Source organism: Aspergillus udagawae (genome assembly GCF_001078395.1).
Source record: "Aspergillus udagawae IFM 46973 DNA, scaffold_1, whole genome shotgun sequence".
In the NCBI taxonomy this organism is placed as follows: domain Eukaryota; kingdom Fungi; phylum Ascomycota; class Eurotiomycetes; order Eurotiales; family Aspergillaceae; genus Aspergillus; species Aspergillus udagawae.
In genome coordinates, this window is record NW_025091264.1 from 1,060,668 (window position 1) to 1,087,384 (window position 26,717).

Sequence of the window (26,717 nt, forward strand, 5' to 3'; positions counted from 1 at the left end):
TTTATCAAGTTGCTAGGTGGAACGGCAGCCGAATAGCAAGCATAACGGGCCGACGGTTCAAGCTCGATGTTGGGTGGCAGGTAGCGTACAGGCAGATAAAATGCGTAATCTTAATCTAGCATAAAGAGAAGCATTTATCTCCGTCTCAATGAGAGGAGTCCGCAAGCAAGTTACTCGTCCATTACATATCTACAGGATGCTCTTCAGGCCACCTTGCTGAGAGCTTCTACGGGAGGCGCAGCGGCCACTGGCGCAGAACTTCCGTGTTGAAGAAAGAAGCTTCTTATTGGCTAGTTATTGCCACTACTTCATGAAACTGCAATTGTTCTGTACAGGTAAGGGAGCTGGTTCTGTACACAGCGTTCGTGGAGTAGAACGGCTTGGCCTTAATATATTCTGAAGCGTTGAAAATGCTGCATTGGGTGGCTGTTATTGCCCTATCGCCTATGCTGTTTATCGAGGCCCAGTGCCTTGCACAGGGGCAGCTGAGTTGATGAGAGTCTAGATACCGTCGTTCCCTCCAAGAAAATCACCCTTCTTCTTCCTGACAGCGTCCGCTTCCGGAGGCGAGCTGTGCCTCTTCCCTCTTCTCTGTCCATTCTGGTGACGCCTGGTCTGGTCGCTTGAGGCTAGGAGAGCCAAGCTGGTGACAGAGAGGAGCTCTCCAACATCCGTACTGCCGTCCCCAGCCATACACGCCCAATCCTCCTTCGACTCCTGCATAACAGTTCTAATTTTCTTTCCCCGCCCGGAAGCATGCAGGATGTTCCCGATCGCAGCATGCACAGCCAACAGTATAGGACTCGGTGGCTGACACCGCTTGCTCTGACTCGTCAAAGTGACTAATCCATCTGCTGGTAGAAAGCGTCTGTACGCCGTAGCAAAGTGCGGAAACGTCTTGACTCGGTAACAATATGAAGTGCTTGTTGCCTCTAATATCAATCTGAAAGCTTTGAATTCGCGATCAAGCGGGAACAACATCATGATCGCGTTGTGCTCGCGGTTGATGTCCTCCAATGTGAACTTGAGCCGAGACTGCAGAGCAGGGAAGTATCGGTAGAGGTTTGCCCAGATGTCTGACAACGCCTTCCTCTCGTCCTTGGGACCTCCTAGTACGGACGGTAGTATGTGTGCGGCTTCTAGAGGACCCGTGAGAGCTTCGTCTGAATGGTCCGAGTTCTGGTCGTAAGAGCCGGAAATGACGCATTTATTTCCATCTCGCTGAAGGCATTTTTTCTGCAGTCGTTCAAGGACTTTCTGGTAATCTGGACTAATGAGATCGATGGTGTCTTCCTCTGCAGAATAAGATGTGCCAACTTCAGGGGTGTGGTTCGCGTTGGCCAGGAGAGGCCGAATGAGCCCAGTATCAAGGGTTTCAGCTAGTCCGCGAAGTTCATCATTAGACTGACAAGCCCAGATATCGTTATAGAGGTTTTTCTGTCCGTCAGGTGGCAAGAACATGTAGCAAGTCTCAAGGAAGCGGACCGTGTCGTCCTCATCATTGCAAGCTCTGTATCCTTTCAGCTTGGGCCTGAGTCTTGCCTTGACTTCAGGAGAAATAGGGTTATTCGTAGATGATGGCATGGAGATGAGTTATAAGTATTATGACGGTGCGTGTGAGGCTTGTTGAGTTGTATTTCTATGAGGCAAGAAGAAAAGTGAGAGTCCAGGAATTGAAATAGAGGACTCGTGGGTTTCTCCAGGTCTGAGGGTGTGGATTGTAGAAGACTGGAAAATTCACAGCGAGCTGCTCTGGTGCATTCGAGGGTTTTTCGATTGGCTATACTTGATGCAAGTCTATGTTTTCTACTATTCGGAATACATAAAGCAGCAGCTCGAGCTTGTAGTATTCCTTATGGTTCAAACAAAGAAAAGACCATTATCATTGATCTATATTTTAGAAGCAGCATGAATATAGGATGCCAACGACGAGTGGTACGGCTCAACCCTCTTCTCAAGGCAGTAGGCTTAACAGCGAAGGCAAAGGGTTGTAATACAAGAAATGAACTATTTTGGGCCATCTATCGTTTCTACAAACTCCCAACGATGTTCGACAACAGATTTGTATTGATCCTGCCAAAGATGGTCATAAAACATGTGTATCATAAGCTGGTAGTCGTGCAACAAGTCTTTTCTAGGTACATTTTGTGTAGTATCAAACGCTTTCCAGACGCCAATCCTCCCATCAAAGACATGCTAAGCCGACCCAGATGCCGAAGACAACAACAAAGACAAATACATCCTGAAACTTCATATGGACATAAAAGCCACAAAAAAAGAAAAACAAACTCCGAAGATGACCAATACTCCAGACCCAGGCTTTTCTCTGTCCCTCCATTGCTTTTGAAAGAAAATGTGAGTGTAGTACATATAAATTCAACAGTTATTCAACAGTTATCGAGAATCGGAGCTCGATTGCTTGGAATGAGTTCGCTTGCGAGTGGTAGCCTCCCAGATGAGGTGCCTGCGCTTCAATTCATCTGCGTCGAAGTATGATTCTTCATCCGGCGCGTGACTAGGGAGATTCTCTGGACGGATGCTGAGAGCACTTGTAGACCTCATTTTCTTGAGACTTTTGGCCTTTCCGACGTCCCCGAGCTTTCGAAGTTCGCGGGCCAGTCGATCAAGGGCCGAACCACCCGCTTTGAAGTGAGTTTGTTTCTCCGGCGGCGGTGGAAGAGGCTTGTCCAGAATGTCCTCGGTACTGTTGCCACTGCGGATCGAAGGTGGGGGAAGCTTATCGGTCGATCCGAAGCTGATGCCGGAGTCGACTTTGCGACTCTTGTGGCCACGAGGTGCGGGGTCCTCTCTTTCTTCGAAGCTGGAAGGTCCGTTCACCAGCGCACACTCATCGATGATCTCATTGGCAATTCGCAGATACTTGTCCAGGGCTTCCCGAACCAATGGCCATCCATTCGCTTCACCTTCGGGTGCTCCCTGCGTGATCACCTTGTCTAGTATCTGTCTACCGTTGGCCTCAAAAGCAGAGATGTATCGAAAAAATCCGTCACGCTGAGATTTGAGGATCTGCGGAGTCAGCTGAGAAGTAGGCGTGACCGTCGCTTCCGTCACGGGGGGGAAGAGCGTGTTCAGCATGGCAATGCAATTGGCCTTGTTGAACGGCGCCAACAACATCTCATTGATCAAGATCTAGCGAACCATGTCAGCAAAGACAAGTGGTCATTGAGCATAAGAGGGGAAGCAGCTTACCCAGCGACGAAGTCCGAGGTAGATCTGGGTGTAGAGAGCTTCAACTCTACGACCTTGAACATTGATCGATTCGATCCATGTGAGAACCCCTGGATATTTCTTTGCAAGCTCGTTTTTTTCCTTGAGGTCTTCTGGATGGATATTCAGTCGCTGTAATGCAGCTGCAACCTCTCTTCTCCTGCGATTTTCTAGGTCCTTTAGATAGTCCAGAGCGGTCAAGGCTTGAGGAAAATCAACCTCGTCCAATTGCGGAGCGAAGCAGCGACGAAGGAAAGAGGTCACGAAACTTGGCGGTAGGGAGCAGGGCTGGGATGGCATTCGAGCAATATGGTGAGTCAGCTGTGCCCTGAAGTCCGCAGCGGGATCCAAGGAAAAGTCCAGAGAGGAGACGGAGGCTTTGGACGAGCTGGAAGAGCGATTCGAGAAAGCAGTTTCGGGGGTGCGGCTTCCCGAGCCAGGTTGTCTAGTCGGGTTGCAGTTCAGCGCGTACATCGTACGAAGCGGAATCTCGTAGGTTTCAGGATAACGAAGGCAATGGTCGAAGATCCAAGTCCAGGCAGAGCCATCAAGGCCGCTCGGACGTTTGTCCAAATTTGCCATGTTTGTCGATAAGGGAGAGAATGGAAGGTCAGATGGTTGATTGTAACTCGTTGAAATCCCGGACGAAATCCCTTGGAAAGGAGCGGATTTAAAAGGACTGCGGGTCAGGAAAGGTCCTGAGTAAATCAAGTTCAGAGTATACGTTCAGGGGATGTGTGTGCGACGTGATGGAGATGCAGGTAGAAGAGTCAATCCAAATAGTACCGAAAACACGGGATCGCAAAGACGGCTGGTATCACTTGCGTGTAACCTGTGAAACCCGCGACTCCATACCACAAATCTGCACCTCGAAAACAGCAATTGACCAAAGCGGATGAAGGGTTTGCTGAACTGGGAAGAGAAGCGTAGGTGAGAAGTATCCCTTGGGTTCCTTCCGGCGTGAGGGGGAAATAAGCGTCTATAGGAAGGGCAAACGGAAGAAGTTCCGGTTTGCTTGATCACCGCTGGTCAAATCAATTGATTGAAAGTCGAATTTAACTTTCGTTTCCCTCTGGGTCCTCTTTGTCTCGAGTCCTGATCAAGCTTATTGGAGTACTCGAAAGATGCGGATGATAAAGAATGGATAAAAAGGTGGTGTGCTTTGTATGACCAAAAGTCGATAAACTCGGCGGGGATGCTGTCAAAGCAATAAAGCAAACAGTGGTCGGTGATCAGTGTGCTAAAAGAAGCCGAAGAGATTTGGTGCTTCTGTAGATTTTGGATAGATCCAAAACCAAATCTTGCGAGTCAAAGAACGAATAGAATGAAATTTTTGAGATACAGCGACGAAGAGTGAGAAGCAACGAATGTGGCGTCAGAACAAAAGAATTAAGGCAGACGCAGACGCAGACGTGTGGAAGGGAGTCAACAACAAGAACAACAACAATATTGGAATAATATCTATCAATCACCAGTTCCAAAACAACATCATCAAAATAGACAGAAGGAGGGGAAAGAGGAAGAACCAAGAATAAATGGTAACTGCCTTATGGACGGCTTCTGAAGGGAAATGGGTGGATCGTACAAATAACCCTCATACTACTCCTTAATAAGCAGCGCACTGATTGGGTTCGTTAATTACAAGAGCTGATCGAGGCTTCTGGACTCTCTTTGCCGTCCCACTTTTGCCCCTCCCACCCGTCAATAAATTACAATCAAGTTGATCAGTTTTACCTGCTAATTGCTTCCTGATTCCTGAACCATCGACTCTTTGAGACTTTCACACTGTTTCGAACTTCGATGGACTAACGAATCCTTCGATCTGCGGTCCGGTTCCGTGGAATTCGCCTTCGCCATCCGCTGTGTGGAAACTGCCATGTGGATGCTGCCACCCAATGACGATACTCGATTGCTGTCTGACAGTCTGCTACTACGAACTTAGGTACATATCCATGGATGGATGTACTTAAGTTGTTTCTATTTTCAATCGCTTCTTTTCGAAGTAGGAACGGATTGACATCAACTTGCAGCGCGAAGGCTGAGGTACGATAAAACTCGTAAAGCACACACACCGAATGTGACCCAGAGAATCAATCGCCCGTCTTTCCGGCAAACAAAGGAAACTCATCCATCATGTCAACCCTTGCCAGCGGCGTTCGTTCAGAATTCACATGAAAATAATGAAATCATTAGTACTCCATACTGGACTATTGTCCAACTCAAAAAAGTCCAGACTCGACAAATCCAACCCGTTGGAAACGCCCTAACGAGAAACCATTCCTGCTAGGGGTAAGTCCGTCGTTGTGGTTTGTTTGACCTTGCAGGCTCCCGACCTTCCGCGCGGACAGGCATCCAGGACCATCAAATCAGAATGGCTGAGTCAATGAAGGTGGATCGAACAACCCCCGCGTAGGTTGGCGAGCTGCTTGCCGGCCCCAGTGTGCTGGGTTCCGCGATCATCCTAGCGCGTCCTTGTCTGTTTGTTCGTTCAGGCACCGCTGGTACCGTCGTACGTATGTACCTGATTCCAAGGACACTAACAGTCATAAGACACTACTAGCGTAAGGACGTACTGTACTTCCTGCCTCACGCAATCACGCCTTCGAGTCCAGGCCCACGAGCGGCCATCTCTTTTTCCAGTCAACCGAAGTGAGCAGTCAGCTCTCTTGCTCGAAATTTCGCCGCGCCGTTATCTCGCATGATGCGTCAAGCGATCAATCTTGGATTTTACGTGCCACACGCTGCATTAGTCACAAGTCCAATGATGCTCGTGATACTGATTTTGCTCATTCAACATTACATAGTGCTGCGCTGAGACAAGTGTAAAGAACGGCTCCGCCGTTCGATTCCTGCGTACTACTGGTGGGTCGCAGAGTGCTCCGAACCTGTCTCATACTGCTGTATGAGCAGCACTTCAAAATGATTCATTTTCAGTAGTAATGGTATTCTGCCTATTGCCTCGGCGGGCGGGTTTGAACACTGGCATCATATTTACTTTATACCGAGTACACGAGTCGAGTACCCATAATATGACCAACATCGGGCATTTACCCCCGAGGCGCAGCACCGTTGGACGTCATAGGCTCAATACGCTGTAATGCCAAACGTTGATCTTTCATCTTTTGCTGTCGATCATTCTCGACGAGCGAGGGATCAACTTCAGCTGATGTCAGTGGCCGTGAAAGGAAATTAGCCATCCCCCATTTTCAGACAAGCTGCAGGAGACGTTTCGATACCTGGAGTCCGAAGTTTGAGACTCCTACCGCGACCTTTCGGATTAATCTCATTTCAATCAAGAAAGCATTCCATTTCTGTGCAGACACTCTATCTGTGAGGTCGCTGAAATATTATCCTAGAAAGCTCGTCGAGGCGAAATCGCTCGTGCCCATGATGACTTTTGACTGAACTTCTTCCCTCATACTGGCCAAGACGACGGGATTTGAGAAGCCTAAGTCTTTTTATTTTGCTACTACGTACCAGCATGCTATGCTCTGCTAGCGACTCAGCAAGCCTAGCATCTCCAGCTTGTCGGGCTCGGCCCCTGAACCCCGCTCCAACCGTTTTCTTGGGATCGCAGTCCATGCCGAAACAGGCATGACGGCCCAGCCTTCTATCTATGGTTCTAGTGCGTCTGCCTTGAACGATAAGTTTATCTGGATTTCAGCCGAAAGTTGAGCCTAGGCGAGTAAGTCGGAATGAGGCAAGGCAGAGACATCACGAGTTCGATATAGTGTGCGACGTATCAATGGTGTATCTCAAGTTCAAGATTCGTCGTCAGGAAGTAGGTGGGCGGATCTGGCTTTGAATCTCACTCAACATTTCTATAATGGTGAATAAGTGGTCTAAGTTGTTGGCAAAGACATAGACATTTATCATATACGGTGATTATTTGATGGCCACTAGCTACAGCTTTTCTGGGCACATACATATCAAAATGTGCTGGTCATTTACATTCGACGTTCACTAATCTATGGGTGGTAAAAGAAAGCTTGCATTATACTCGAGCTTTGAATAAAGTTGAACACCCCCATCTGTCATATTGCCCATTGCCCAGCTACGTGATGTCAGCTAATCACCGAATCAAGTCTGATGCGTTTCTCCTATATCATTTATTTCATTTTCCGTCTTTTCGTTTCTCGCGTCCATCTTTTGAACCACTCTCGTTTCATGCCTTTGACAGATTTACCTAGTCACACACTCATAGGGCTGATGATATAAAGCCCTCTTGCAACGGACTCTGGAAATTTTCTGGATTCGTGGTCCATCAGGGCAAGCTACATCCATGCACAGGGCCATGGCTGCACTTATGAGGAACCACTATCACCTCGAAGATGGACTGCCTACGTATTCCGTATCTTGTTCGACAAACTGTTGCTTCTCGCAGTATCAGGAACTTCATTTTTGAGGAAGAGGAGGGCTAACACTTTACGCGCTTGAGCTCTCTATGGACCGTGCTTCTACTCCATAAATGACTTGAATCACTCCAGGCAGCATACTGGTTCAAGTGGAGCACTTATGGTCTCACAGGCACAGACCTTCAGGACTTGGTCACTTGGGCACCAGACCAGGAAAAATGGTGTCAGCTAATAACGCATTATGCTTTGCGACTTTAAGACCTCACACCGTTCCAAAAAGCACAAGTGGGTCGGAGCTCTAAGGATCAGTGTCAGCGACGCTGAGCATTGACCGAGCTGGAGCGCCTCACGAGAGTACCTGTCAGAGGGCTCTCGTGAGCAGCCATGCTTGCGAGCGCTTAGGGAGTTCTCTGGTTGTGAAAAATTATATTCGAAACTAGTCCTCAAGTCGGGCTTCTCGCTAGAATGTGGAAACCTGTCTTGTCAATGAGATTGAAGAAGGTGCTGTACGCAGCAACAAAATTGACTTCCTCACGAACGTCAGAAACTCAGAATCCAAAATGCAATGTCGACGAAATGCAGAGCCAAAGATGTCATTTATCAAAAGCAAATCGAAGATATCACGAGCACTTCAAGGCTAAGATAGATTTCAACACATCCCACTTGGCGAAGGGAGGTTTAGCTGTAAGGGTGCAAAAGAGACAAGGGAGAACATTTACGAGGCCAGAATGTGCTGCCTCAGGCGTCGACAGTCATCTTCCCCATCCTTCCCAGCTTTCTCTAACAACCATCTCTGTAAGGAGGGAAAAAATAATATGCATCTGAAAAAGCCTCACATTAGGCTGAATGACTGTGTGACACAGCTGAGAGTGAATCAATAACTATCGTTTTTAACCATATTGGACAACTTCACAGGGAGCATTATCCTATCATGAGTCATGACTGCATAGAACTTTAGTATTTATCCGGAGATGGAAAAGGTAGACTTTTGCTGGCAAACTCAATGCAGTATAGCTGGCTAGAACAATCCTTCATCTCGGTGGCTGCGATAATCAAGAAGGCCATTTCATAGGCTTGCAACGACAATGTCATTGTCATTGTTGGTTCATTCATGACTCGGCAACGGTCCAAGTCATGATATCAAGGACTCGGTTTGCTTACTCGCCACTCTCGAAGCACATACACCATTATCTCAATCAGGCAGGAGAAGAGGGTCAACAGAGTTGGTGGCTGGCGTCCAGCCTGCGGGACGCTGCAATTTGACAGGAAGATGATCTTCGTGAACCATGGACGGGCATGAGAAGTGGAGTTATACATGATAACCTAAGTGATCGGTCATATCCGGCCTTTGCCTGTCTAAGAAAGAGGCTGTGAAGTCAATAGCTTCATCAATTCTTCTGGACGAAGATATAAGGTCTCTGGTCCCTGCGCGACCCGAATCCAAGCAACAACAAATCATTGAGGAAATTCACACCCTTCAATTGAACCTAGGTGAACTCCACGAGGAACACCATCATTTGAACGCGATGTCTGGGTCATATCGTCCCAATGTTTTCTCTGAGGAAATGGAAGTACTCCCGACTACCGCAGCCTTCTTCCGCCGGATTTCTCGCATCAATACTCGTATACCTCCTATCGCCAGGAAAGCTGCCGTGCCTTGCAAGGTAGCAAATATGTCCCACGGCAAGTTGCAACAAGAAACCGCGTCTCCATCGCCCAATCTACGTCGTTGCGTCGGCCACACCGCCGTCTTTCGGAAATCGATGGAAGCAACCCAGGCAGAACGCAGGCGCCAAATGCATCATCTGAGTTACTACGAAGACGACGGACCCAACTACGGAGCCAACGACAGGACCGAGATGGACATTTCTGCCATCCGGGAGCAAGTCACTAGGACAGTCAAGGCGATGATTCGCCGTCGCTCTATCGCAAGCACATCGCAAGGCATTGAATCAGCAAAGTCCAATGAATTGCGGCGCGTATCGGCCCGCACGTCTCATGAGAACGATACCCTCCAACAGGCAACGGAGAAGAAGAACAAATTTGCTGCCAAGAGTCGAAAATATGCTTCCATGCTTGTGCCTGGGCGGAGGATGTTCACCTGTCCATCTCCTCCCATGTTACATGCGAATGCCGTCTTTTGACCCGTTCCAATTGTTTCTTCATGCCACATCACGGAAACTGTCTGCACACTTCGATGTGGATATGGCAGATCTTACGAATTTACGAATAGTCTATGCAATGGGGAAGCGACTGAGCGAGCAGGCACTGTTAGATATTAGCGACTTTATTCATACCTTAGCAATCGACGAATATCAAGACTTGGTCCACGTTAGGTCCGACACAAGACAAAGATAAAACCTTGTTCAAAACTTCCTCATGTAAAGCAAGCAACTCTCATCAATCAATCTGATAGTGACAGAACGTAGTCATCATAGAACCTTAAGTTTGCTGGTTGACTTTTGTGGACCACTGGATCTGCTGCGTCTATTCTCCACAATATCGATATCAGCAGCAGTGTCCCCCGCTGTTTATCTCATTGGGTGATAGCTCAACTGTTCAGTCGGAATGGCCGGCTCAGTCAAATAGAACTTTAGTATTTATCCGGAGATGGAAAAGGTAGACTTTTGCTAGCAATTTGTTGGGCGGTTGAATCCGAGTCTAGCCGGGCGACGAAGGATCGCGTTTGTCCTTGTAGCGCATGTCCAATGGTCCTTCAAGTAATGTATCAAGTCACCTTATTCGATTTAAGGTGCTGATAGTTTCTCTTACTTCACTCTTGAATGGCAGGAGGAGATTTGGGCAATGATCAGGACATCAGCAGCTCCCGTCTCCAATTCGATCGATCTCCACCAATCAGAACTGGTGTTATTTCGAGTGATACGTACCTTAGTCTATCTGATTGAATCATTCAAATTCCTAGATTTCGTAGGCAATATCCAATATTCTAGAACGCTGATGCCGTGATTGCGTATCCAACCTTGGGGACTTTTCGAACCTTCTGAGGGCAACAGTAAAGCCTAAAATGGAGCTGGAATCCTGGGATTGATCAATAACGGCGAGGCAATCTTCCGTAAGGATCAATGGCAGCATAATGTGATGTAGCTATGAGTCTTACTTGAATCTCATCAGAATCGCTGCATGTGCATGAAGGGCGTGTGCTGGAGGTGAGATATGTTGTTCGCAATCGCTGCACTGTGGATTGATTATTCTGCGGTATCTTGAGTGCTGCAGCCCGATCCTTGGATATATAAGCTTTAGAAGCCTTTTTAAAATGATCTTATTAGTCTGCTGCAAACGTTTACATTAAGTTGAATGATATTTCAAGACTCCAACGGCTCGTTCGATATCAAAAAGCACTTCTACGGAGAGCGATTGGTCCGACCCAGGCACCAAGGCACCAACACCGCTGATGTGCCAAGACCAGCGATATGAACTTTTGATGATAGCATCATTCGTAGCATCAGTCCAGTTGCACACAACAAAAAAATACGGAGTAATAACACAAACACTGGCCAAATCACCAGGTTGCTCCGATCCACCAATATGGCCAAGCAACCCCTCGCCAAGGACCTCCAGTTCGAGAAAAAGAACAAAGACATGCTCAAGCTCCCAAAATGTACTGTTCAAATCAACACTTGAGTGAACGAACCCACTAACAGCCCCAACACAGACGCTCGCGTCCAAAAACGCCCTATCCCCCATGCTCCCGTCGCATCACCCTACGCCGGCGCCTCGGTGCCGAAAATTGTCTACGTCTCCACCAAGTCCCCCTTCATGAGCGCCGTCAAACGCGTCCAGAAGCTTCTCCGACAAGCCGAAAAACGCGCCACGGCGGCGGTCAATCTTTCAAGTAGCAAGAGGACAGATCGACAGAAGCTGGCCGAGGTAGCGCGCGGACAGGAGCAGCTGAGCAAGGAGGAGGTGTTTGTCAAGGCCACGGGACGGGCGATCGAGAAGGCCCTGAGCGTTGGGCGGTGGTTTGAGGAGCGGGGGAACGAGTATGCGGTACGGGTGAAGACGGGGAGTGTGCTTGTTGTCGACGACATCGAGGAAGATGAGGAGGCCAAGCGGGAAGCGGTCGAGGAGGCCGAAAGGGTTCTGCTGCAGGAGCAAGCGCAGGAGAAGAAAGACGGCGAGAAAGATGATGGTCAATGTGCTCCGGACCAGTCTGTCGACACTCCCGCGCAGCCTGTATCGAAATCCGAAACGAAGAAGAGGAAACGCGCCGCGAATGCTCTGGCCTCAGCCTCCGGCGAGGAGCTACCAGAGACGCGAACGCGATGGGTCAACATGGTGGAAATCGCCGTGACGCTCAAGTGAACACTCCCGGATATGGCGCAAGAAAGCCCCCTTGTCGGTTTGCATATACGCTTCAGCCTCATAGTGGCTATAAGTGGTGCCCTGCCTACTTTCCTCCGTAGGACATGTCTCCTGTGACGAACCAAGGAACACTCCCTACTGCTCTGCACTCTCCCTCAGCGCTCACTGGCACCGTGTGAGGGCATCATTCCTGCAGAAATGCCCACCGCATTTATCTAATCAACGCTCCAGCACCCATAGCCACAAACTCATCGCCTCCGCTACCATTCTAGTCAACAGGCCTGTTGGTAGCAGACTCAGGCCCAGCCAGACGATATCCACGTGGCCATGATGAGCGGTGATGCTTCAAATTGAAAGACTATGTCTATCCCTCCCACGGGCACTACGCCTTGATGTCGCAGTTCGAAGCGTGGGTTGCATCAATGCGGTGGACTATCTTATCAGAGAGATATGGTCATGATCCAGGCCCCTGGTCTACTGTGGGGAGATCTCGGAGTGAATCTCCCGCATATAAACAAACAGCTTGTAATGTAGCGATAGGTGAAAGTGCTTAATTCAATAGTTAAAACTATCACCGAGTGCAGTAGAGACTTTTCTAGACTATTCAGCTCGCGATTAAAATGCAGGCAAAGGAATGCGTAAGTTCGCTGTAAAAGTTTAATCGTCATCTCGAGAATTGAGATACTGATTAACGCGCAGAAGTGCAATCAGAAGGATGGGCAATGTATGATTATGCAGTCATGAAAGGAAACTTCAGTCATTCATCGCTTCGCGGAAACTCTCAAAGGAAGTGATGCTGCTATAATAGAACTAATACACAGAGGGTGAGCCCTACTCGACTTGCTGCTGCCCAGAAAAGAAAGAGACATTAACATGAGATGATGAGGAAACCAACTGCTGCCAGAAAGTCGTAACTGGGTCAACAGGGCGCTAGAACAGGAGGAAATGTGGGAAGGCCCGGTAATGCAGGTTATGCAATGTCATAACTGCAGATCAAAAGATAGTAACGAAAACAGCCAACACCAAATACCCCAGCAACCAGTGATAAGAAATAAATCAAGGGCCCGTGACCAGTGTACACGAAGGAAAAGGAGAGAACCAACCGGTGGGAAGCTAAGTACTCAAGACAAGACGATAGATAGGAAAGGTTAAAAGAGGGAGGGAAAGGCTAAGGGCCAAACAAAATGATGATGATGCTCATATGCGCTCAACACCATGATTCAAGACGAGGTCCCGAAAGATGAGGAAGACAATAAGAAGACAATTACTTGTCCATCTTCTGCCATCCGTTTAGGTATGCCATAAGGCCAACCCCTAGAAGCACCACTCCAAGCATCGACGCATACGGGCTGGTCTGTTCCAGAACATCGTGTTTCAAGGGCTGTTTCGCAAACGCCGTGCCAGAACCATTAACATTGGTATATGACGACGACGGTGTCGTAATTGGATGGGCTTGCTTCTCGACTTCTCCGCCTCTAGCACGGCTGGCGTCGTCAGTCGCCGAATCTTCGCGAGAAATAGCAATCTCCTGCGCTGCAGATTCGTTGCTTATCTCGCATTTCTCTGCACGCTCACGCCGCAGAGTGTCGATCATCTCCGCCAGTGACTTGCGTGCTTCCACCGTCTCACTCTCCGCTTTCTCTGCCCTATTTCTAAACATTGCGACTTGCTTTTTCATTTCCTCCATTTCTTCCATCATCATCTCAAGGCGAAGATGCAAATGATAAGCCTGAGTGTCTGCTAGTGTTTCTGAGGTGGATGGTTTGTCTGAGGCAGAGTTAGGAGGCATTTCGGCGTCGGCAGGCTGCTCATGCGCGTGCTTCTCGCTAATCGCCACATCATCGGACCGAGCACCCATACCCGGTTCGAGCGATTTTCCGTCGATGCCCTTTGCCTGCAACTCCAGACTTCTGGCCTTCTCCTCCGCAGACTCCCGCGCGTTACGTTCTTGCAGCAATAGAGTCTCCAATTCCTTAACACGGGCACCCTGACTATCCAGCTCCCGCTTGGCGGACGATAATGCCTCGATCAAAGACAGAATCTGACTGGATTCACGCGAAACAGGAGAATTGTTTGAACCTAGTTTCGGCTTCTCTGTGTCCGACCGCTTAAGAGGAGAGAATGCATCGGCACCTGTGCGGGGTGGTGCATCAGGCTTTTCAGGAAGCGGTTGCTGCGGTGGTGGTGCAGGGGGATCTGAGAATCTTGAAAAAGAATCGACGCGCGGCATTTTAGGTCTGCCGTTGACTTGACGCGAGACACCGCTGTCTGGTGGCGAGTGCTTTGCTTTCTCTTTTTCTGGGTGACTCGGTTTCATCAAAGAAGTCAGAAATTCGTCGGTTTGCCGGAGATCTTGTGCTTGCTGCTTTGCCTGTTTCATTTCAACCTAGACGGAAAAAGGATTAGTGGGATGTCACGTTCGGAGGAAAAGCGAGCAACAAACGTACTGTAAGCCGCTTGACAATTTGTTCGATGGAGATTGGAGAATTCCAGTAGTTCATCTGACGTTGCTGCTGCAGCGCACTGAGTTGACTGCTCGCAGCGCTTTGCGAGCTTCTATTGCTCATCGTGCTCCCGGAGCGCCCTCGGAGATGCGACAGGGGCTGACTGAGCGGGGAAGGGAGAAGACCGTTACCAGAAGCGGGATCCAAATCTCCTAGAGTGAGGTCGAAGATGTTTGGCATAGTCCCATAGATCCCAGCGTGCTCAACTTTAGCGGAGACCTTGTGATGAACGATAGTCTTTTGATCCTCACTGACGATGTCAATCCCCAGCTCCAGGGTGTCGTTTTCCCGAAGTTCGTGTGGTTCCGACTCGCGGTTCTCCGGAGACAGGCGCTGGCCATTAACAAAGGTCCCGTTCGATGATTTGACATCTCGAATCCAGATTTTGCCAGTCTTGTCCGCCCATATCTCCGCGTGTTGTCGAGAAAGCACCTTGGAATCGAAAAACCCGTTCACAGGGGTAGGAACAGTTTTCGCATTTGTCTGTCGTCCAATTCGCAAAACCTCTGGATAGAAAGGAACATTAATCTGCTTCTTTTCAAAGGTGCCGTTGATTGGCAGAAGCGTCAATATGGCCGGCGGCTCCCCCGATGGCGCGCTGCCAGCGCGGACGCCATTCTGCTGAGAAGACTGGAGCATGTGCTGCGAAGGAACAATAGACGAAGGCTGATGGAGAGCGGACATGGCCGAAGCAGCCCCGGGCCCAGAGGAGAATGCAGGCATCACCTGCGTACGTGTGGTACTCACTCCAGTTGCCGGTTCAGATTTGGTACTTGGCCAAATGCTCCTCGAGGACTTTTTCTTTGAAGACCAGGTACCAGATTCAGCGTTGTTGCTTTGTATTGCATGAGCGTTTTGTGGACCGGTGACTATGGTGGAGGTGGAGGAGTTTGATCCTAAAGACGACGAGGAATTGGATCTTTGAATCGTCTTCCGTGGCATGAACATCCGTGAAACTTCGTCGTTCATTGAAGTCAGACCTCCTTGTCCCCCTTTACCAGAGTCGTACCATCCCAAGCGAGGACCCTCTTGCACACTAGGCGGTGATGCAACAGCAGTCATGGAGAAACTGGCTGGCGCGATGGACAATATCAGAAACTCTATGTGCCAACGCCGCCTATCGCATGGGCGCGCAGTCGAAGAGCGATTCGATAAATGGTCGAGTATCAATGATTTATCCAATACCAAGCTCGTTTGCGAGTGTTGATGATGAACACTAATTGATGCTGACGTATTGCGATGCCCCGGGCTTTGATCCCTACCAACTCTGAGGAGGTCACGTTAGCATTGTTTCGATGCCAACATAACCGAACTCCGGTCATTTCTACCAACACAGGAAGCAGATATCCAGTCGGTGAGCCCTGCGTTCAAGAGACGAAATGTCAAACCTACCTCTGAAACTGAGATCTGGAGAGCAAAGTTGAGATAAAGTATGGAAATGAGACACTGGGTGCGTCAAGTCAAGGGAGCCGTGTGATTCTTGGTCCGAGTCGGGGAAGCGACCGGTTGATGAAGAACGCCGTCCAAGGGGAAGGAAGGAGGCACGAGACGGGACTGCCACCTTATACAGGCTTCTAGACCGTTAAAGCAGCAAAGATCTTGACGCACAAAGGCTGAAAGTTCCAGAACAAATTCTCATGGGATGCACAAACACCACAGCGGGAGAGGAGGTCAGTTTAGGCCTTTGGACGCCTGAGGCCCCTAAGCACGTGACTCTGCACGGGCCATCATGGAACAAGAAGCCGCTTCACAGTGCTTTGGACGTTCTTCTTGGTCACGTGCATCTAACGGAATAGGCCCGCGGCTTGTAGGTGGAGTGACCTTTCGGAGCTTTGGCTGCTCAAGAACAAGCTTGCTTAGCATCAAAGGCCTGCACAAACAGCGTTGAGACGCCGGCATCCTACCTTCGATATTTGCTTTAAGCGCTTGGTGCATTCAGTAATACATATATCTCCTCCCTTGTTTCCCGAAAATGCCTGTCGTTGCAGCTCCGCCTCAAGGCCACGGCCCCTCTACCTTCGACAAGAGTGAGTTTGGAGGCCGCTTGGACATTTGACGATGTTCATATCATCTGTTGATGGTGGGCTAACTCTGTGACAGTGAAGATGGGTGCTCTAATGGGATCGAGTGAGTCTGCTTTTAACGTACCGTCCTTTCGCATGGAAGCGTCGCTAATCAAAGCTTCTTTTCTAGCCGTTGGCGGTATCATGGGATTTATCATCGGTTCGTGCCATTGAAGTACTGATTTACGTAAATCTGTCGCTTACATGATCTAAGGAACCGTCACTATCTTCCAGTATGGCGCTGGGCCTAACGGCGTGATGCGCACTCTGGGAAAATACATGCTTGGTTCGGGTGCAACTTTCGGGTAAGCTTTCTTTCCAGCCAGCATGATACATTTAAATTTGCCGTCTGTTATATGGACAGAGGAGTTTAAAATTGTTCCAGCCGAGGTTCTCGTGCTAATATGATACTTGCTTCCCGACAGTCTTTTCATGTCGATTGGTAGCGTTATCCGTACCGAAGGACCTCACAACGACGCTTGGTTGCGTGCTCGCGGACCCCCCATGATGCTTCCTCGTCAGTCTCCTCTACGGCCCATGCGTCAGTAGGCGAACAATACTGCTTCTGCCGCAGGGACCGACGAGGGGGATATGTCACGACCCATGGAGACGACTTGTACAATAATATCTACCGGGATGGGAACCTTGTACTGCAGGGAGCAAGACACGCGGTATGGCTATTTGCTTCTGGATGGTTGCAAAATGTCAGCGCAGCGGAGGAACTCTCCCTACATCATGTACATAGAGTGGAGGCATTGGACATTGGGTCGGATGGAAGGTGTCTCCAGCGATGCACTTTTTTTCTGGCGTTGAACCAAAGGGATATCATTTAATGAGAGATTGATGAGATGTCGAATCAATTGGTCACATAACATTGATATGAAAGCAAAGCATTCATGGCTGTATGGACAGAGCTATGGTATACACGCAATCATTAAGCCCAAAACTGTGGGGGCTTGTAATGGTAAGGCTACATTTGAACAATGAATAACTGGAAAGTATCTTAGCAGCTGCCTGAACAACTGGCCAGACCGAATGCTAGCATGTCGAGCCTTGAGTATCTCCGAGGTTCCAGGAAGCGGACGACCGCCTGTAACATGGCAACTAGGCGTCTTTTGAGCTCGAAATGACACCGCCTCTGAGGGGATGTATGATCATTAGTCAGTGTCCCACTGTCAATACTCTGTTCCCACCGAGCGGATGTATGTTGATCCAACAGATGCTACTGCCTTTGTTCAAGAAAGACGTGACTGAGCGACTGCAATAACGCGCTTTGACCTAATCACAATTCTGCCTGACGATGTAGTGAGCTGGCGGTGACTCCGAGTTTGGACAGGTAATCTAAAGTGATAATGCAGAGATATATGCATGGTCACCTTTTTACTTCGTGGAATACCGATCATCGTGCCCTTGCTTCGACAAACGATGGTCATACTTCGGTACATCTGAGCGGGAAGAGAAGGTCGAGCTGTTGCTTGGTGAACCTTGACGATCATGTTGATCTGGACGCCTAGATTTCAATAGGGCAGAATGAATTATGGGGCCATTCTCATAAGAGCGACAGAAACCAGTAGTCTACAGCGTAGAGCCGAGGCAGTGAGGGAGAAGATCTATGGGAGATATTCTCTCAACTGCTTTTTGAAAGAGACGTGTACACCTACTCAATCGAGCCTTGACCATTGAGGTAATAATGCATTATTGTTGCGCCAGCTCGTTTCTCAATGATGATACTACTCCTCGTGACCTCAGACCGTTCAGCCTTGGGTGCAGGGGCCCACCTTTCCGTGGGTCTTGACTGGATTTTCAGGAACAGCCGAACAGGTGGATGGACTAGGACTTGGACAGTTGGACTTGGTGGCATCAGTGGCATGGCCCTTTCGCTTTGTATCCACAGAGTTGGTTAGTCCCTTCGTAAACGGTGTGACTAGTCGAGAAATTTTACTTTGCAATGTGCCATCAGGAAACTATTGGAGTTTAGCCAGCGCAAGTAATTTCGCTATTTGCCGGCGCGATTCGCCCCAGGGACGAGAGTTGAGAGAGTCATATTATTACGAGAAGCTTTCTGTGCGAAATCCTCCGATCTCCGATCCATCAACCAATTCGGACGACGACTGCTGCGCCAAGGGGGTGAGTTTAGGTACCTGAGGGTTCGAACTCCAAAGGTGCGACAATCAACATGCCTCTCTCAGACCTGCGTGAAACAGCCCAGAGACAATGGAGGTAAGCGCAGGAGCCAGAATGAAGTTAAAGAATTTGGAACCACCAATTCTACAGGAGTTGAATGAAGGACAAAGGTTCCTTAGGAAGTGATGCTCAAATAATCAAAACTTTTTTTCTGTTGCTTCTTCTCATGATAATTTCGCTGCTCCTCCGTAGCCAGAACTGCAACCCAAGAAGGCAAAAGAGCACTGCTCCGTAGCAGTCTAGCGCTAGGCTCTGGTGAGGGCCCATTTAATTAAATGGTCCAGTCACTTCGATCGTACCTGACGAAGTGACGATGCACCCAATTTCCACAGGAGGCACTAGAGATGGACTAATCTCGTTTTCGGGGCTCCTTAACGCCCCTGCAGCGAATCATCCATGGCGTCCCTGGGGCGAGTTTTAAGTTTTTGAAGTTGCATGCACAGTCGAACCCCGTTCTGACCATCCATCATCGGCCACACACATCGCAATGATCCGCTTTGGTGACGAGGTCTTCCTTCTTCAGGAACCTCCACGGAGTTCGGACTAGTCAGGCGGCTACAACTTGATCTTCATAATTCGCTCCACAAGCCTAAGGAAAAGGTTTCAATCGTCCGTCTGGACCCTTAGACTGCGCTTGTTCATGAACAACCTAGCAGTGATGGCGAACCAAGTCCCCAACCAAGCTAGCATACCTTAGGAGTTAGGACAAGTCAGTCCAATAGAAAACGAACACAATAAAAATCTTAGGTATATTAGTGCAAATTGATGGGATGGATGGACCCCTTGCGATTGGTTAACAATTTGCCCCCCAGGCCAAGCTGCACAACACACTCATGTTAAATAACAAAGCGCCGCCCCTGTCTGGTTTGGGATTTCTCCTTCTAAAACCTCCTTCACACGTTCGTTGTCTGGGGAATATTATTCCACTTACACTCCTTCTTGGCCCTTGAGCAGTGCTCCCCACGTTCCTTACAATAACCTCCTTTGCTTCTTGACTCCGGCGCTCACTCGTTCGCGTACCGATTCTTGAAATCTCAGTCACTCCTTCATCCCAGTCATTCAACCTTGGTCAACCCTGCGCAACCATCGCAAATTACCGTGCCTGTTCCAATCTCACGGTTACACACCTTGCTCTCTTGCGCATTGCGTCCCCAATCCTTGACATCGGATAAGGATAGCTCGATTGATTCATACGAATATAGCGCTGTCGCGTGCTCAACATCAATCTCCTAAGTGTTTATAAACCCGGCGATCCATACCGTCAATATGAAGATCAACGCCATCGTCTCGTCCGTGCTCTGCCTGGCTGCGACCCAGCTTGTCGCCGCAGATACCGTCACTTCGACCTATACCCACACCCTCACCAAGACGCTGGTTCGCGTGAATTCGGAAACCCCAGGAGCCTCCGCAAGCGTCAGCTCCTATGTCATTCCCTCGAGCTCTGCAACTCCTTCAAGCAGCTGGATTGCCAGCAGCAGTGCTGCTGCCACTTCGACTCCTGCGTCCAGCACCCCGTCCGCATCTGCCGTCGTGAATCATTCCGGAGCGGGAAGTGTTGCCGATGTCAGTATACCTGTCGCGCTTGTCGCCGGGTCCGTTGTCATCCTTCTGGGTGCTGCGCTGTAATTGAATGAACAGCCATCCGACTTTTGTTTCCGTTACAGACAAGTACAATTCAAGAGCTGGACTTGATCAACATTGCGTTCGTCGCACCCATTCAGCTTGCGGACGAGTTCATCAAATTCTCTTCTGCGCGCAAGTGAAGTGCAGGCGATGCCCTCATGGTATATCGCCTTGTTACCCTCGACTGCGCTCTTGGAATATATATATTCCTTTGATTCTTCTTTTCTTCTTTACAACTTCTTCTTCCCCCTCGTCTGAGATTTTACGATTTGAAGAATGAGGCAGGTGGTCGAGGCGCTTTGGATTCATATACCCCCTTTACGACTTCTTCTACGAGTTGATGGTGATTATTCCCCTTTTACCTCCATGATGTCTACCGGTCATCCGGTTATGATCACGGAGTTTTGGTTTCATTCGACTTGCGAGGTGGTTTGTTGAGCTTGGAGGATACTATTATGTTGCATATAGCGTAGTACATAGGCCAACTAAATAGCAATTCAAAGCTGCTGGTCAAGATGCACTTTTTTCCCCCTCCTTCCATAGATAAACCGTCGGCTTCGTTTCGTCTGATTGCATTTCTGCTAATGTCATGTTACACCACAGGCAGAAATTACCAGTGCATCAGATCGATAAGATCAATTCCCTATGTTGACCTTTAGATAGTATAGTTCGCCGATCAAAATGAGCATGCTCAATGCTCAATGCTTAATGCTCCCGTCTGATCACCAAGTGGAGTTGTTCAATGAGGAACGGCTGGCCCGATTGGCAGAGCGCGTGGTGGAAGCCGACGCGTGCCCCGTTTTGGGTAAACAGTCGACTGACCACTGGTTGACGGTCACCTGTCGGACAGATTATCTGATTCCACATTCTTTCAGACGTCATGTCATGGTTTCGGCATGCCTGACCTCAGATTCTCCCTCGTGGTATTGATTGCGCCTGCTCGCTAAGGCCTGTTGACGTCCGTCGCAGATTCGCTTCCCCACTGCGGAGGTGACGCGCCACAGTCCAAAACAAGCGGCGTGGTCAAAGAGAAACAAAATTTCATCTCATTGTTTTTCGCTAATAACCAATTCTTGAAATATACTGAAAAAAGAGTTGCGCCCAGCATGGATAGCGAAGTCCCTCTTCCTCCGCCGCGACGAATCCGGCACCGCTCCCCCGCCAATGCCAGTTCCTGCGCTGCGAAACCTCCATCCGGCTCCTCATTTAAAAAGACATACCGACTCTCGCGCTTTGATGACCGCTCCAGCCAGCCGTCCAGTGACCCTGCGCTTTTCTCCAGCGATGATATCCCTGCGTCTGGTCTCGAAAACTACAACGCCCCCGTCTCCTCCGGAGCTGCAGCGGGCAGGAAACGACGCTACCGGGGGACCTGGTGGGGAGAGATGGCAGTCGATCCGAAGCGGAAGAGGGCGGATTTTAAGGACAAACGGCTTGTAGATAGCGGTGTATGGATGGGGAGTGATGAGTCGACGGCGGAGTCGCTTTTGCCGTCTGAGGATGCGTTGATGTGGGGGGAGGACTTGATGAGGAATATGAAGGGTTCTACACCGGCTGGGATGGGAGATGAGGGACAGATGGGTGCGATCAGTTCACAATCTGGGAATTTACGGCTGCGTCAGGCGGTACCACAGCCGGGGGGTTTCAGGAAGGTGGAGGAGCCGAGGGAGCATCAGCTCGCTAGAACGATTGTCAATGAATGTCTCGAAAAAGGGCAGGACAGCGTCGACTTGAGGTGAGATCATCCCTGATTGAGTCGTGTGAAGCTGCGCTAACTCTTGCAGCAATGGCAATCTGAGAGCGCTTCCGTCGGGCTTGCTGCTTCCGCTTCAATATCTCACCAAGTTGCCATCAGTCAGAGAGCCTCCAATATCGGAAGAGGGCTACAGCTCCTTGAAACCGTTTCTCCGTCTATTCCTTGCTGGCAACGCGCTTACTGCAGTTTCGGGAGAAATATTCGAACTCGACTCACTCAGAGTTCTCAGCTTGCGGAACAACAAGCTGACAGAGATTCCTCCCGCTATAAGAAAGTTGACAATGCTGCAAGAGGTTAACCTTGCAGTCAATCGCCTGCGATGTCTTCCCTGGGAATTATTATGGTTGATCAAGAAGGGTGACCTGAAACATCTGATGGTGCGGCCCAACCCTCTTCTTCAGATCAATGAGGTAGAAGTTACAAGGTGGTACTCCCCCGATGGTAGCGAGGCAGCGTCGCCGGAGGAAGCGTTAAAGTCGTGCCATTACGAAGGCCCCGCACCCGAGGAAGCATGGGCCCCCATTCAAGTGGCGATCAGCCCCGTCCGACGGTTCAACATGGAAGGTATTCCCATAACGGATGGGCAAAGCAGTAACTTGCATTCGAGATCTTCGGGGTATGCGCCGTCTCATGTGCCCTCTCTGCGTGAGGTGTCTCTCCTGGCTTTCAGCCAGTCGGTCTATTGCGACCAGATATCCGACTCCGAAATGATCGGCTATCCGGAACTAATGGTTCGCCTCCTTCGACAGGCTAAGGGTGTCAGAAATGCCGGCGGTAGAAGCTGCTCAATATGTCACCGCAGCTTCGTAATTCCTCGCACCGAATGGATTGAATGGTGGGACTGCAGTACCTATGAGAACGGGCTCAAGAGACCTCGGTGTCCTGGGGAGCAGCTCCGCCCCTTGCCGTTTCGAAGGTTTGGTTGCAGTTGGGCATGCGTTCCTGAAGCCGAAGAGTCAATGCCCCAAGCTGAAACTGGTCAGCAACAAGGCTGATACGATCACGATTGGAGGTTGGGGTGGGAATGTGCATTTGTGATCCTAAGCGTTTGTCGATAGACTGTCATGTGTGCTGTACATATGCTGGTGTATATTCGCCGTCTTACCTTTGATTCCTCTTGAGCTCAAGAGGCGAGGCTCTCTGTATGATTAGCTCTGCAGGTTTTCATGAAGGAGCATCTACCTAGTATCACTCTGTTCTGATTTACTGAATCAGACCGCTCACCTCACTGTGGTTTTTATAGCTCGCTCCACTGGCGAACCCTGCTAGCCCCGGACTACAACTCGTACATTGTGCATCCAGGTTACCTCTCAAACGAAGAAAGAACTTAGAAGGAAAAGGTGTATGTCCAGTTCATCTCTGGGCTCCGGCCTCTAATTGAGGAACCATTCGCCAGCCACCCAGGAGGCTTGCCTACTGCCCCATGTATTCTGGAATGCCGGACTGTGGACAGATCACATTACATCTCTCGTAGCAGCAAGCCTACACAAGTAGAATTATCCAATGCCTGGCATAGGGCCCGCAGTGTCCAGCCTTACCATTTGTGAGGGCTTGGTTGCAGTTGTAAACAAAAGCTGAGAAGTAATAATATCCCAACGTTATTTGATCTACACAATGTGAATACCTGCAGGCTCGTATTTGTTGTATTCCTTTTGACAGTTTCGTACTTTTTTGTTTAGGCAATGGAGAGGTGCTGGGGCCCTAGGGCCCTGAATGCTGTTGCAGATGGTCTGTTTCAATACACAATCTTTTTTCATTTATCTCTCCACGACAAAGAGTTTGAGCTGGGCAGTATTGGCACATTATGGTCTCTGTATCTGTAGCAGTATCAAGCAATCATCCATTATCATACTGGAGAGAGTGGCGAACCACTTTCCTGGGCTGCGGTAGACCTGGCATTCTATACCACAACTTCCACCTACGTGCTCTTGCCTCTCCTCACTAGCAGCCTCCCGAAACATATATATTGGCTTCTATAACGTACACCTCTCTGTCTTGTTTAATCACTTATCTCATGCATTCACTGCTTGCCATTTTCTATTTTTTATATCGAATGCTCAAAGCAATAAGCCAGTGAATGACCTTTCTTCCAGTCACTTCTATATGCCCCGATGCTATATTTACTTGGTCATCTATATCATGGCCTATTCTTATTCACAGTCTTCCTCCATAGCATAAGCTATGGCGTCTACTTAAACCCCTCATCCCTCTCTCTGTAAGACAACTTTCTGTCAACAGCCTTCTCTTTCTGAATCTTTGATTTAAAGAACTCACCAGATATCAGATGCTAAACGGGGATGTGACCGCTCTATTTCAGAGGGACGATCCAGTGTTTCGGCAGTTTCATCTGTGAACACTGAAGCGCTCTGTCGAGAATCTCGTGATATTAAAGAGAACGCGGGCACGGATAATGACGACAAGATAGACGTCGGCAAGTTTACCTCAACTCGATCGTTTCAGCTCCGCATCGGCAACGAAATACCCACGGACCCGTCTCCAGGTAATATATCGCCTGAGGGTAGTCAACCGCCTGAGGGTCCTATATCGACTAGGACAAGAACAAGGTTAAGGAAAGTCGGAACTCCAACGGCAACGGTAGAAAACTTACCAGCGGTCGAAACTATGCCCGACGCGGAGACGCGGAGCAACGACCCTAGCAATGATGCTGATTCTACGCGTGGGGCGTGCAGCCCAACTAATCAAACGGGTAATACCACGGCTGGCGGACTATCCAACTTCTCTGCGGCGTATCCCGACTCAGCGAAACACGTGTTCGCCCGAACAAAGGACGAGGAAACCGTGAACATGGCTCTTGTGAATTTCCTCGACATGTTGAGCTATTATTGCAAGGAAGCAAGGAATCTGCGGTGGGATCCGCATAGACAAAGTATGACCGTCAAGCTGGGAAATGCTACGATTGTAGCAAAGACAGATGGCCGCTTGTCCAAACGAGAAACACCAAGTGACAGTCAGAACTCCGCCATTGTTGAAGTCAAACCGTTCATCTTGCTCGAGAACGCCCAAAAGACCCTCATGCAAATGGGAACCGAGAGCATGGATCGGCCAACCTATCAATGACAATGACAATAAAGAAGTGTCCCCGTAAGTGCTGGCGCAAGAGGTTGCGAGATCAGTACTCTCAGTTTCTAATAACAGGTTAGGTACATCTTGATAAGCCAGCATCGACAAGAGGTCTTCGTTACCTTCGCAAAGCCCGGCGATGGTTATAAGCAATATCTGGATGAGCATTCCGACTCAATGACTCCTGAGGAGAGTGGCTTTCTGACATTGCATTGCTTTGGTCCCTTCGACATCTTCGATGCGAAGCACATCCGCGCACCGGGACACCTGGTACTCCGCCTTACCATAGATGCCAACATGAGATGCAGTAACCAAGCATGAGAGACCAATGGACGCACTTCTTCTGGCAGATATTTTAAATCTGCTTCCCGTTTGTGTTCTCCTCCTCTCCTCCTCGTGGCCTCCCCATGCTCCTAGTACTGCCATTTTGATGCTCCGAGTCCAGCCCTTCTACACTTCCTTCCTCTGCTTGAATCGTGGCTCGAAGACTCTCTCTGTTGATTTTTTGCGTAACTATCCCGACTTTCTAGTACGAAACGTCCAGAGCATCTGACAGTGCAGCGGCTCTCGTAGAGAGTCTGATTTGCGTCAGTTGTACGCACAAGGTGAGTAGCTCCATCTCTCGTTTTTCATATGCATTGCTGATGCGTCGATAGCCCCGGCTGTCGTAGAGTTCGGTTTTCCTGAATTTTCGCCTTGGTGAGTTTAACCGATCAAAGCTTTGGAAATCCTGACTGACGAACATTTAGCTATCTCTCTTAGAGGGTTCGGTTTTCCTTGATTTCTCGAACCGTATTCCTACTGGACTCAGCGGTAAGCAGCTATTTGGGCGTGTTCTGTAAAGCGTGTAGCTCACTTTAATTAGTGAGCCGTCAATACTCGAAACTCTCAAATCGATCGACATCCGAACTTTAGTCATATCCACCTCGGTAAGCTTTTATGTCAATTCCATCATTCAACGCTGGGTGTTCTAACTTTGAATACTACCGGTAGATTTTCACCGTGCCGCAATAATGGCGAACATCTCGATCTACAACGAGAACTGGTTCAAGGAGCCACAAGGCAAAGACTAATCCTCTACGCTTTACAAGGCTTGTGGAAAATGGCGCATTTGCCGCATTGCTAGCGCCAAGGGTTGGCTCAATGCCAAAGTCCAAGTCATACTCGACTCGCAGCAACCTCGATTGGTCCTCCGCACGCAACACCAAGGAAGCGGATGGCATTTAGTTATCCCGCCTCAAAACTGCTCTCTGAATGCGGGAATTGAGGGTGCAACAGGCGATGACAAAAGGGAGGAGGAGATCTGACAATTAAGGGCATCAATGGCCCGAATGCTTCCAAGATTGGCCTCGGGTGTATTACTTCAACATCTTGTGCCGCATCGATCCCATAGTTGTGAGAATGGAGGGAGCATGGTCTGCAACGATGACCTTGACTGGCACTACCTCGAGAGCTTGGCAGAACAAGCAGAAGGCGTCTTCATTTTCCAGGTATTTCGACCCGAAATTCAAAACTGTGCCAGATACAATCCAATGGCTGACAGTGCTGGGTAGCCTCGCAACTGAAAAAGCATTCTGGTGGTATCGTTAGAATCCCCCTA

The 26,717-nt window shown here is 49.2% G+C and overlaps 9 protein-coding genes across 9 annotated transcripts; 6 read left to right on the forward strand and 3 right to left on the reverse strand.

The window, feature by feature from the left end:
* Positions 1–501: 501 nt before the first annotated feature.
* On the reverse strand, positions 502–1,584 carry Aud_000358 (uncharacterized protein; the record flags this gene model as incomplete). Its single annotated transcript, XM_043285871.1, has 1 exon — positions 502–1,584. One exon carries the CDS (start codon positions 1,582–1,584, stop codon positions 502–504), a length of 1,083 nt encoding a protein of 360 aa, XP_043141806.1.
* Positions 1,585–2,394: 810 nt separating this feature from the next.
* Positions 2,395–3,810, reverse strand: Aud_000359 (uncharacterized protein; the record flags this gene model as incomplete). Its single annotated transcript, XM_043285872.1, has 2 exons — positions 2,395–3,150; positions 3,211–3,810. The coding sequence occupies 2 exons, from the start codon at positions 3,808–3,810 to the stop codon at positions 2,395–2,397; spliced, it is 1,356 nt and encodes a 451-aa protein (XP_043141807.1).
* Positions 3,811–9,109: 5,299 nt separating this feature from the next.
* Positions 9,110–9,727, forward strand: Aud_000360 (uncharacterized protein; the record flags this gene model as incomplete). Its single annotated transcript, XM_043285873.1, has 1 exon — positions 9,110–9,727. One exon carries the CDS (start codon positions 9,110–9,112, stop codon positions 9,725–9,727), a length of 618 nt encoding a protein of 205 aa, XP_043141808.1.
* A 1,402-nt stretch (positions 9,728–11,129) lies between these two features.
* On the forward strand, positions 11,130–11,906 carry Aud_000361 (ribonuclease P subunit p20 family protein; the record flags this gene model as incomplete). Its single annotated transcript, XM_043285874.1, has 2 exons — positions 11,130–11,202; positions 11,257–11,906. The coding sequence occupies 2 exons, from the start codon at positions 11,130–11,132 to the stop codon at positions 11,904–11,906; spliced, it is 723 nt and encodes a 240-aa protein (XP_043141809.1).
* A 1,264-nt stretch (positions 11,907–13,170) lies between these two features.
* Aud_000362 (putative cytoplasm to vacuole targeting Vps64) lies at positions 13,171–15,472 on the reverse strand (the record flags this gene model as incomplete). The annotated part of the gene is made up of 2 exons (XM_043285875.1): positions 13,171–14,292; positions 14,354–15,472. 2 exons carry the CDS (start codon positions 15,470–15,472, stop codon positions 13,171–13,173), a joined length of 2,241 nt encoding a protein of 746 aa, XP_043141810.1.
* A 910-nt stretch (positions 15,473–16,382) lies between these two features.
* On the forward strand, positions 16,383–17,022 carry Aud_000363 (MGR2/ROMO1 family protein; the record flags this gene model as incomplete). Its single annotated transcript, XM_043285876.1, has 5 exons — positions 16,383–16,437; positions 16,511–16,537; positions 16,604–16,633; positions 16,688–16,778; positions 16,899–17,022. The coding sequence occupies 5 exons, from the start codon at positions 16,383–16,385 to the stop codon at positions 17,020–17,022; spliced, it is 327 nt and encodes a 108-aa protein (XP_043141811.1).
* A 2,901-nt stretch (positions 17,023–19,923) lies between these two features.
* On the forward strand, positions 19,924–20,283 carry Aud_000364 (uncharacterized protein; the record flags this gene model as incomplete). The annotated part of the gene is made up of 1 exon (XM_043285877.1): positions 19,924–20,283. One exon carries the CDS (start codon positions 19,924–19,926, stop codon positions 20,281–20,283), a length of 360 nt encoding a protein of 119 aa, XP_043141812.1.
* Positions 20,284–21,386: 1,103 nt separating this feature from the next.
* Positions 21,387–23,031, forward strand: Aud_000365 (leucine-rich repeat domain-containing protein; the record flags this gene model as incomplete). Its single annotated transcript, XM_043285878.1, has 2 exons — positions 21,387–22,015; positions 22,065–23,031. 2 exons carry the CDS (start codon positions 21,387–21,389, stop codon positions 23,029–23,031), a joined length of 1,596 nt encoding a protein of 531 aa, XP_043141813.1.
* Positions 23,032–24,658: 1,627 nt separating this feature from the next.
* Aud_000366 (uncharacterized protein) lies at positions 24,659–25,114 on the forward strand (the record flags this gene model as incomplete). The annotated part of the gene is made up of 1 exon (XM_043285879.1): positions 24,659–25,114. The coding sequence occupies one exon, from the start codon at positions 24,659–24,661 to the stop codon at positions 25,112–25,114; it is 456 nt and encodes a 151-aa protein (XP_043141814.1).
* Positions 25,115–26,717: the final 1,603 nt, after the last annotated feature.